The 11,530-nt window shown below is 55.4% G+C and overlaps 1 protein-coding gene across 6 annotated transcripts in view; it reads left to right on the plus strand.

Moving 5' to 3' along the window:
* Positions 1 to 9,654, plus strand: part of UBE3C (ubiquitin protein ligase E3C) — a 114,535-nt gene extending 104,881 nt beyond the window's left edge. For 5 of the 6 annotated variants that reach the window (XM_054726581.1, XM_054726579.1, XM_054726580.1 and 2 more), the window contains 2 exons: positions 2,136 to 2,266; positions 8,428 to 9,654. In XM_054726581.1, coding sequence (XP_054582556.1) covers positions 2,136 to 2,266; positions 8,428 to 8,598 — 302 coding nt within the window. In that variant the 3' untranslated portion in view covers positions 8,599 to 9,654. The remainder of the gene's footprint in view (positions 1 to 2,135; positions 2,267 to 8,427) is intronic. The other variant, XM_054726578.1, reaches the window with a different exon arrangement.
* Positions 9,655 to 11,530: the final 1,876 nt, after the last annotated feature.

The raw sequence follows: 11,530 nt of genomic DNA on the forward strand, positions 1-11,530 counted from the left end.
GCAAAGTAAATGCAGACTTACACATGGTTTACAGGAGACTTAAATGAATGGGGGACAGTCTGTTCTCAGGGATTGGAAGACTCAGAGTTGTCGAGATGCAATTCTTGCAAATTAATTACAAATTAATGCGATCCCTATCAAACCTCAGCAGCTCACCTATTGTATGTGGAAATGTACAGGGCCTGAAGCGGCCTAAACAGTTGTGTCCGGCAGAGTTGAAGCCTAGACTCTGGTTCAGAGCCCCCAGGGCGGCGCTGGCCAAGGACAGGCACTGCCCGTCGGCGGGACCGTCCTGGAGCTCAGAGCACATCTTCCCGATACGCTCGTTTGATTTTTGCCTGTTTAATGATGCGGGGCAATATCACGTAGAAAAGTGAACGTAGACCTTTCCTCACACCGTATGTGGAGACACAAACGGATCGCAGACCTCCAGGGGAAGCCTCTAAAATACTGTCAAAGGTCTCCCTGACTTTTGGATTAGGCAGAGATGTGCACCAAAGCGCAGCCCAGAAAAATGCTGGTGGGATTGGACTTTCTCAGCATGAACGCCTTCGTGCTTAAAAGCTGCCTCTCAGAAATGGAAAGGCAGGCCCGACTGCGAGAGCGCGTTCTGGATACACACGTGCAGGAAATGGCCGCCGTGCAGGGGGTCGGTGGTTCCCAGAATCTCGACACACGGCTGCCGTGTGAGCCCGCACTCCACTCGTAGCGTGCTCCCCGGGTGGTGGCGCAGGAACCCGTACAGGGGTGTGCACTGTTCCCCATCGGCCAAGGTGGAAGCGGCCCGACCTCCCCCTAAGGACAGACAAGCATGGTCTGCGTACAGTGGGAGAGGACTGTCTTAAAAGGAAATGAAGTTCAAACGCGTGTTCCAACATGACGAACCTTGGAAACATGCCAAGTGAAATAAGCCACACGCGCCAAAGGACACAATGCCAGCACCGGCACATTGCGAGACGCCGGGAGTGGCGGGAGGGTCCAGGCTGGGCGGGCTTGGCTGGAAATGCAGCGACGGTGCCCAGCACCAGCTGTGTGAACGCCCTGAGCTGTGCAGGGGAGGGCCTCCGTGGCGGTTTGTTACCTTACCACAGCTTTTAAAGCGGAACCAGCTCGTCGCCTCTGCTCCTGTTCTGTTGAGTGCCGCTTGGGCCTTCCTCCAGGGTCACTCGAAAGGTTTTGGGAGTGGACCGTGCAGAAGGTTCTCGTCTTGCAGGAGGAATTCCGTGTGAAGTATCCCTGAGGGCACGCGTGGGGTTCCTGGAAATGTCCTAAAACTGGGCTGTGTAGATGGCTGCAAACTATAAATTTGCTAAAATCATGTATTTATATAAATAGATACACACGTGTGTCTGTTCGTGTAATTGTAAGTGTGTGCATGTGTCTCCCTCTGTAATGAGTTCCCACTGCTCTGAACTTGAACTCTCCTGTGGGGTAAAGGAAATCACCTGAGGGCGCATTGTCCCCGCTCGGATCCTGAGTCCAGAGGAGCCAGGTCAGCCTCTCCCCCGCCAGGAAGTGTCCTGGGGTTTGCACAGCCCCGTCTACCCAGCTCACACCTTCACTGGCGGCGGCTGTGCCGGTGAATAGGGTTAAAGTAGCATCCTGTTCGTGTCAGTGCCAATTAATGCACTTAAGGTATTTTATTGATGTTATTTCTGTAGTGTATTAACAATGAGGGAACAATACAAGGCAATTACTTCAGTTTTAGGAGGCACTTAAGCAGATTAAGAGCTGTAAGTAGCAGATGTTACACTTGGGAATAGTGGTCTGATTGTCGGCCAGAGGTGATAAAGCGAGTGGACACTGAGATCAGGCCCTGTCACAGAGGAAAGCCCCTGCGGCGGGCCACCTTCCTGCAGCTCCTGCCCCTCAGGGCTGCTCCCCCGGGTCCAAGGGCACGCCTAGCAGAGCCCCCGGAGCTCAGACCCGGCAGTGTCCTGTGAGCAGGGGTCCCCCCAAAGGCTCTGTCCCTCTGAGCTTGCCGTCACCCCGGGCTGGCCTAAGAGGTGCTGGTAGAGGTGGCCGTCCGCCAGGAGCCGCCGCCACCATGTGGCGACGTTGTAGCGCCCTGTGGTAGGGCCCTGGGGACCCCACTGCGCACCGCTGCGTTTTCACACAACGTGTCCCTTTGTCAGGGGGCTACTCTGCCGACCACCCTGTGATCCGGGCCTTCTGGCGCGTCGTGGAGGGCTTCACCGACGAGGAGAAGCGCAAACTGCTCAAGTTCGTCACCAGCTGCTCCCGGCCCCCGCTCCTGGGGTTTAAGGTACTGCTTTGTGCATTTGCTTTAAAACCCTTGTCACTGAGAAAGGCAGTGGGTGCCGCGGGGGCTCTGGCGCGGGCACTTGCAGTCGGGGAAGTGGCGTTGATGTGCAGTGATTGTGGCACCCGGCGCGTCACCTGGTGCTGCGTCGGGAGCACTGCCCACGGGTGTTGCAGCCACGTCCACTGGGTCTCTCTCCTGGTGCATCCACTCCGTGTCCCCGTGTCCCACGGTGCCTGCGGGTGGTCCGGTGAGCACAGTGGCTGTGAGCCCGCGGGCACGCCTCGTCCACTGCTCTGGCTGTCACAGATGCCGCCTCCAGGTCTGTCGTGCGTCCTGGGCTACTTGCAGCCCGGCTGAGGGAGGCAGGGTGGACGTGGAGGCTCTGTCTGGGGAGAAGGTGTGCGAGCAGAAGCACATGGTCCCAGGTGCCCACTGTGAGCGGTTTTGTTACCTGGCCTATTGCACACTTCACATCTATAGATTATGTGTAAGAACTGGGCGGAGGACCCGGAATAACAGTCACCAGTTGTTCACGTTGGCCACCCTGTTCTAGCATCTCTGTGTGTCTGTCCTGACCTGTCTGAGGGTGAGTAGAGGAAGTGTCTTTCCTGCTCGCTCCCTGAAACACAAGCCCCTTCCGTAACCGCAGCTGAATGGTCAGAGGAAGAGGGCCGGAGCGGGTCACCACGGTGACGGCCACAGAAGATCCCGTCTGTTCAGAGAACAGGCCTCGGGAACCACTGTGCCGGCAACACCCGGGCCGGTCACCCCCAACTTCCCTCCTCTGCCAGCCTGGTCACCCCTAACTGCCCTCTCCTGCAGGGTTGATCACCTCCAACTGCCCTCCCTTGCAAGCCTGGTCCCTCTCAACTGCCCTCCCTTGCAGGCCTGGTCCCTCACAACTGCCCTCCCTTGCAGGCCGGGTGCCTCCCAACTGCCCTCTCCTGCTGGCCATCTTGTGGTGGCCATCTTGTGTCCACATGGGGGCAGGATCTTTGACCACATGGGGGCAGCTATATTGTGTGTTGCAGTGATGATCAATCTGCATAGTACTCTTTTATTAGATAGGATAGAGGCCTGGTACACGGGTGGGGGCCAGCTGGTTTGCCCTGAAGGGTGTCCCAGATCAGGTGTGGGTTCCCTTGGGGTGTGGGGCGGCCTGAGCGAGGGGCCTGTGGTGGTTTGCAGGCCAGCCACGCCCCCTGGCAACCCAAGGGGAGGCCCTGGTATCTGGAATTTATTTTCCTTCTACAATTGAAACTTTGTAGCCTGGAGCGGAGCCAAGCCTGCTGCTCCCTCTGGGGCGGCAGCCATTTCTGTGGCAGTTAATTCACCTTCTACAATTGAAACTTTGTAGCCTTAAGCGGGAGAGCCCGGCCAGGGTGTGCGGAAAGCTTTGCTTCCCCTGTTGCCGCCAGCAACCCTGGCCTGCTCTCTCAAGCTCCATTCTGCCGCCATTTGTTTGAATTTGTTTACCTTCTATAATTGAAACTTTGTAGCTTGAGTGGAGGCTTAGGCCTGCAACGGCTATGGAAAGCTTGGCTTCCTCTGTTACCTGGGAAACCTTGCTCTCTGTGGCTGTAGCCATCTTGGATGGGGTTAATTTGCATACTCGCCCTGATTGGCTGGTGGGCATGGCTTGGCTGGTGGGTGTGGCTTATATAGCGGAGTGATGGTTAATTTGCATATTATCATTTTATTAGAGAGGATGTCCCTCTTTTTCCCCCCGCATAGTTCCCCTTTACCTGGTTCCCACCCCACCCCAGGCCCTCGCCCCCCCACTGTCCATGTCCATAGGTACTGCATACATGCATATAAGATCTTTGTCCAATCTCTTCCCGCACACTTCCACACTCCCTTCCCCCCGAGAATTGTCAGCCGCTCCATTTTCATGCCCCTGATTCTATTACATTCACCTGTTTGTTCTGTTCGTCAGATTTTTTATTCACTTGATTTTTAGATTCACTTGTTGATAGATATATATTTGTTGTCACTTTGTTGAACATAATTTTTTATCTTTATCTTTTTCTTCTTTTTCTTAAAGAATACCTTTCAGCATTTTATATAATCCTGGTTTGGTGGTGATGAACTCCTTTAGCTTTTTCTTATCTGTGAAGCTCTTTAGCTGCCCTTCAATTCTGAATGATAGCTTTGCTGGGTAGAGTAAACTTGGTTGTAGGTTCTTGCTATTCATCACTTTGAATATTTCTTGCCACTCCCGTCTGGCCTGCATAGTTTCTGTTGAGAAATCAGCTGACAATTGTATGGGTGCTCCCTTGTAGGTAATTAACTGTTTTTCTATTGCTGCTTTTAATATTCTCTCTTTGTCTTTTGCTCTTGGCATTTTAATTATGATGTGTCTTGGTGTGGTCCTCTTTGGATTCCTCTTGTTTGGGGTTCTCTGCGCTTCCAGGACTTGTAAGTCTATTTCTTTCACCAGGTGGGGGAAGTTTTCTGTCATTATTTCTTCTAATAGGTTTTCAGTATCTTGTTCTCTCTCTTCTTCTGGCACCTCCATAATTCGGATGTTGGTATGTTTGAAGTTGTCCCAGAGGTTCCTTAGACTATCTTCATATTTTTGGATTCTTTTTTCTTTTTGCTCTTCTGGTTGGGTGTTCTTTGCTTCTTTGTATTTCAAATCTTTGACTTGATTCTTGGGATCCTCTAGTCTGCTGTTGGATCTCTGTATATTATTCTTTATTTCAGTCAATGTATGCTTAATTTCTGACTGATCCTTTTCCAGTTTTTTTGAATTCTCACTAAGAACCTTGAAGGTCTCACTAAGTTCCTCGGAGGTTTCTAGAAGATTCTTGAGTAACCTTATAACTGTGGTTTTGAACTCTATATCCAGTAGTTTGCTTTCTTCCATTTCTTTCATTTGTGATATGTTTCTTTGTCTCCGCATTTTGGCTGCTTCCCTGTGTTTGTTTCTATGTACTGGGTAGCTGCTAAGTCTCCTTGAGATGATAGAGTGGCCTTGTGTGGTTGGTGTCCTATAGGGCCCAGTAGCTCAGCCTCCCCAATCACCTGAGGTGGCCTTTCTTGGTGCACCCCTTTGTGGGCTGTGTGCACCGTCTTGTTGTAGTTGAGCCCTGATTGCTGTTGGTATCACTGGAGGGAATTGACCTCCAGGCCAATTGGCTGTGAGGACCAGTTGTGTCTACGATGGGAGAACTTCTGTGCTGGAGACACCCTTATGGGGCAGGACTTGCTTCAGTGGGGCTTTGGTGCTCCCTGAGTCTGCCTCTTGAGTGTGTCTCTTATGGATGTGAAGAGTTGTAATCTGGATGGTCTCACACTGACCACTGGGTACACTGGCTCTTGGATCTCCAGGGAGGTGCAAAGTCAGCCACTGCCTGGGGCCACCCAGCAGGAGCTACAGAGAGATCTGCAGATTCCTCTTCTTTGTATCAGGTTTGGAAGTGCCCAGACAAGGCCCAGCTGTGAAGCAAGGCAGGCTGCTGCTGGTGCCAGCCTTGGGGGCTTTCTTTTGATAGCTTTGGGGCTCCCTGACCCAGCTGCAGCTTGTTTGACAGGTTTTAGGCTGAGAAAGGACAGGCCATTCATATGCAAAAGCTGCTGCGCAAAGCTTGGGTGGGGTTGTCAATTGGGTAGGGCAGGGTCTCCGGGAATCTCCAGGGTGGAGCAAACAACAATGGCTGCCAGTCAGCCCTGCACCGGGGAGGTCCCAGAACAGGAACCCCGTCTGGAAGAAAGCTGCCCCCGCGTTCCTGCCCCAGTGCCAGTCAGTCCAGTTTCTTCCCATATGTGTCCGGGTCTCCCAGAGTCTCGCCCGGCACTGGAGCTCAGAGCAAGCAGGAGCTTGTATCTCTCCTGATTACAAAAGCGGTGTACCGTGTGCCAGCCCGTTCCGTGCCTCCGCACCTCCTACCAGTGTCATGCACTTTCTTCTTTACCTCGCCAGTTGTAATCTGGATGGTCTCACACTGACCACTGGGTACACTGGCTCTTGGATCTCCAGGGAGGTGCAGAGTCAGCCACTGCCTGGGGCCACCCAGCAGGAGCTACCCAACAGGAGCTACAGAGATCTGCAGATTCCTCTTCTTTGTATCGGGTTTGGAAGTGCCCAGACAAGCCAGCCTTCCACTCAGCCAGCCTTCCCGCGGTTCTGGCTGATAGTTGTTATGTATTTTAGTCGTAATTTTGATGTGGTTTTGGGAGGCAGAAGTACTGGTGTTTATCTATACCGCCATCTTGGTTCTTCCCAGTAAAGTTTATTATGACAGACCAGGCTTCCAGTATCTTCTGATTTCTAAACAACACCTAACCTACAAATAAGAAAATTAAGCTAAATTCAGGCCCAGAGATTTCTGCCGGTGCCTGGTCTGTCGTAGCCAACAGTGTTGTCGATAAGCGGAGGGCCGGGTGCAGCTCCTGAGAACCAGTGCGTGGTCGCGGCCTCTGGGTCCAGCCGTGGGGACCAGCCCTCCCGGCCTGTCCCTGTTGGTCCCTGTGCAGCCATAACTGAGTGCGTCGTGTTCTGAAAACCGCTGTTTGGGAAGCAGGGGATAGGCTTCCTGTTGTAGATCTCTTCAGTGAACTACAGTATGTCACACGTGGAGTTTAAGAGTTTTCAACGTAAGTCAGACTTCACGTTGGGAAAATCACCTTCCTGTTGATTCCTATGCTTTCCCGTGAGCGGGTTCCGGGGCGGGCAGGCCAGATCGGAGGAGGCGGGAGGCCTGCCTGCAGCGAGGCCCTGGCGGGAGGACGCGTACGCGCAGTTTGTGCCCTGACACCCTAGTGCCGGGTTGTGGGAGAGCGTAACATCAGCTAAAGCTAATTAAAGTTTAATATGTTCAATGACTGTGATTGTTACGGACAAAAAATCATTAAAGTGCTGTAGAAAACTGTTACGTTGCCATCAGGCCACATAATCAATGGGAGCTCTCCTCACTCTGAATTAATGCCGAGCCCGCGGCACTGCTTACTTATGCACGAGGTGCTGCCCTTGACTCCAGTTTCAGTGAGGAACTTCATTTTTCCTGCTTTTAAGACTCCGAGTAGGAAATTCGATGAGCATTAGGAGAGAAAGACTAAGACATGGCATTTAGCTGCAAAATAAATCCACGCTTGCCTTCACCCAGCCACATGACCACGTGTTTACCCGGCGCTCACTGCCCGCCTGCACAGTCTTTTCTCAGCAGATGCCTGGTTCCCCTGGGGCCGTGGTCGGCAAACTGCGGCTCACGAGCCACATGCAGCTCTTTGGCCTCTTGAGTGTGGCTCTTCCACAGAATACCATGTGCGGGCGCGCACGTACAGTGCGATTGAAACTTCATGGCCCATGCGCAGAAGTCGGTTTTCGGCTCTCAGAAGAAACTTCAATCCTTGTACTGTTGGTCTTTGGCTCTGTTGACTGATGAGTTTGCCCACCACGGGCCTGGGGGCCCTTGAGAGCATTGCCTCGGCACACTCAGAAGGCTCAGGGAGGGTGGCAGCCGTCATGGTCTTTCTGCTTCTCTCACGTTCCTGTTCTGACCTGCTTAAGAGACACTGAAAGTCGTGTTCAAACTATAATTAGAAAAAAAGACCTTTTTTAGCCCATTTCACATTCCACATGTGTTGTTTAAGTGGAGCTTAATGTAACTGTGGTGAACGCACAGAGGTCAGAGGTCAGAAGCGTGTTTGTGGGCTGTGCTCTTGCCTGTCCTGCCCATCACAGAACGTGTGCTGAATTCCCGCACACACAGAGCAGCGTGGCTGACGTGCCGTGTCAGCCGGGGCCTGTCCTGCTCGGGCCGTAGCAGGGCCTCACCCCGGTGTTCCTGTCGAAGTGGGGCCCGGCTCCGGGTGTGTTCTCTGGTCGCACCACGCTGGTCAGCGGGGCATCAGGGGTCGGCAAACTCATTAGTCAGCAGAGCCAAATGCCAACAGTACAACGACTGAAATTTCTTTTGAGAGCCACTTTTTTTAAACTTAAACTTCTTCTAACGCCACTTCTTCAAAAGAGACTCGCCCAGGCCGTGGTATTTTGTGGAAGAGCCACACTCAAGGGGCCAAAGAGCCGTGGTTTGCCGACCACGGCTCTGTCGGTGGGTGGGTGTTGATGCAGATAACGTCACTACAGCGCCGTGTGAGCTGTGTCGTGTTGGGCATTTTAAAATTGGTTGAAGGCCAAGCTGGCTGACGTCTTTCAGGAGCTGTACCCCGCCTTCTGCATTCACAACGGCGGCTCCGACCTGGAGCGGCTGCCCACCGCCAGCACCTGCATGAACCTGCTGAAGCTGCCCGAGTTCCAGGACGAGGCGCTGCTGCGCAGCAAGCTGCTCTACGCCATAGAGTGCGCCGCGGGCTTCGAGCTGAGCTGAGTCCGGCGGCCACCTCTGCGGGGAAGCTGTGCCGCCGCCTCGTAAGTAGCCCCCCAGGCCCACGAGGACGCTCAGGCGGGGCTCCCACCGCTCCAGCCCCTTCGTTTTTTACGTGGTTTCAGTCACTGTCACTTACTCAGATGGGCATTGCTTTTCAAGTAACTTACATTTAAAATAACATGTCATGTGCCATGCGGCTCATTCCGTACTTTTGCCAAGAACACAGTTTTAAGACAAGTGGCAACTCAGTGAAATTAACCAAAGATGCAGCTTTGGCGTTGCTGATGGGTTCCAGGCCTCCCTCGCCGGGCGCCCCTGGGCTGAGGGGCCCTGGGCAGGCTCCGGGCGCTGCTGCTGTTCACGCGGACTCTGTGGGTTGGGTGCTGACTCAGGGGCACTGCTTCTCGTGGGCTGAGCTGTTTACAAGCCTGACTGTTCAAACTCAAGGCGTTTTCCTGCTGCCTTTTCCCTGAGGGCGAGGCCTGGAGAAGACACGCGTGGTGGTGGTGTCCTGTGCTTGCCAGGCCGTTGCTCCCGCAGGGACGGCATGCCTGCTCGGGGCGCACCGTGGACCTCCTCACAGTGGCCTGGCTGTTCCTGGGGCGGGGGAGGGTCTGTGGCCACAGCAAGTGACGACGTGGGAGCAGACACTGAGCTCGATCCAGTCACTTGAACCAAACGCCTCGTCCGGGGCAGCTGGCGTCGCCCTGGATGTTGGGGTAACCCGCCACGCTTCTGCACCCTCCGCTTCCTCAATGGTGCTGCTTTGAAGGCGGGACAGTCCCCACGCGCGCGTCTAGGGAGGTTCCGCGCCATCGGCACTTTATCAGGACCCCGCGGCGGCTGTGGGCGGGGCCTGCCCGCTGACGGCCTGGGCTCGGGCTGTCCCTCCGAACTGACCGATGAGCAATATCCTTTCACGGGCGGGACTGAATGACACTTTTAAGACAATGACCATTATCAAAACATGTAATTTCTTAATTGGAATAATAAATTAAGTGTTAAATGCTATTTGTAGTCTTGATACACACAGAAATAAAGTAATTAGGGTTTGTCCTTGTTGGTTTCATTTTTATTTCAGGCTGTTTTATGTCGAATGTTCTGTTTCCGCTTTGTTAATTTGTACATTTTATTTTCAGTGTTTTGAAAATACCTGGGACTAAAATGAAATGGGCAGTTATACTTATTTGATTTTTTTATTTTTTCTCAGTGATCCTGAGCTTATTTATTTATCTGTATGTTCCAGTGGCTAAATATTTGCATTAAATGTTGTTTCCCAAGGTTGTGTTGGAGTCATACCCCAAAGAGTTGCAGTTGGTTCTATCTGCCCTCGTAATACCACAGCTTCTGTTAATGTGGGCGCACTGAGGGGGCTGGGCCAGGGCTGGCAGCGCCGCCCTCATCCAGCAGCAACTACCCCACCACCACCCCCCCCCCCCCGCCACCGCCGCCCCCCCCCCCCCCCCCCGCTCTCATTGGGCAGCACCCCACCCCCCATCCTCCCCCGGCTCCTCTCTTCAGGCAGCACCCCCACACACACCCGTCCCTCCCCCGGCTCCTCTCTCTGGCAGCACCCCCCCCCCGTCCCTCCCCCGGCTCCTCTCTCCGGGTAGCACCCCCCCCCGTCCCTCCCCCGGCTCCTCTCTCCGGGTAGCACCCCCCCCCCCGTCCCTCCCCCGGCTCCTCTCTCCGGGTAGCACCCCCCCCCCGTCCCTCCCCCGGCTCCTCTCTCCGGGTAGCACCCCCCCCCGTCCCTCCCCCGGCTCCTCTCTCCGGGTAGCACCCCCCCCCCGTCCCTCCCCCGGCTCCTCTCTCCGGGTAGCACCCCTCCCCCGTCCCTCCCCCGGCTCCTCTCTCCGGGTAGCACCCCTCCCCCGTCCCTCCCCCGGCTCCTCTCTTCAGGCAGCACCCCCCCGTCCCTCCCCCGGCTCCTCTCTTCAGGCAGCACCCCCCCCCGTCCCTCCCCCGGCTCCTCTCTCCGGGTAGCACCCCCCCCCGTCCCTCCCCCGGCTCCTCTCTTCAGGCAGCACCCCCCCCCCGTCCCTCCCCCGGCTCCTCTCTCCGGGTAGCACCCCCCCCCCGTCCCTCCCCCGGCTCCTCTCTCCGGGTAGCACCCCCCCCCCGTCCCTCCCCCGGCTCCTCTCTCCAGGCAGCACCCACCGTGGTGCTGAGGAGAGTCTGAGGGGGCCGCCCTGGCCCTCGGAGGCGCCTTCTCTGGCTGCCCCTCTCACTGCTGGCGGTGCTGTGCTCAGCCCGGGCCCAGTGGAGGGAGGCTCTCCCGGGGCCCACACGCTGTGGGCTCACATGGGTGTTTGCTGGGTGTCCTGGGCGCTCGGCATTCTCTCCCCAAGCGTTGCCCATGACCGGCTGCGGGCCTGGCAGCCACAGCCTGGACCACGGGCCACCCAACCGAGGAGGGCGCTGGGGTAACCGTGCGGGGGGCTCCTGCGGGGATGAGGGCGGGTACAATAGCATGTGAGCTGCTAAGACTAAAGAAAGACAACAGCTCACAGCGCATAGGAATGCAAATAAAAGAGGAACTCGGGGCCCAGGTGAGAGCCTCAAATGAGCTAACCACAGCTCATGGCTGATTTCCTACAGCCAGATCCCCCAAAACAAATATAGAACCCCTCCGCCGGGTCAGAGAGCGCTACCACAGCTTGGTGGCCCGTGTGTGGTGACCTGACTGGAGACGGAGGAGGGGACTGGGCTGGCTGCAGGCGAGGCTGCGTGCATCTCTGCTTCCAGAAGATTCTGGGGGCGAGTGAGAAGCCCAAGGACGTTGTGCCTGTGCTTACACGTCTGTGAAGTGGGGCCCCTAGACACTCGGTCTTCACAGGATGTCCTTACCGTGTGGTTTGAGTCACTGCAGCTCTGAACTCCCGCCCGCACAGAGCCGGGAGGGACCGGCGCCCTCGGCGCTCCCCTCTCC

Source organism: Eptesicus fuscus, chromosome 14 (genome assembly GCF_027574615.1).
Source record: "Eptesicus fuscus isolate TK198812 chromosome 14, DD_ASM_mEF_20220401, whole genome shotgun sequence".
Lineage (NCBI taxonomy): Eukaryota > Metazoa > Chordata > Mammalia > Chiroptera > Vespertilionidae > Eptesicus > Eptesicus fuscus.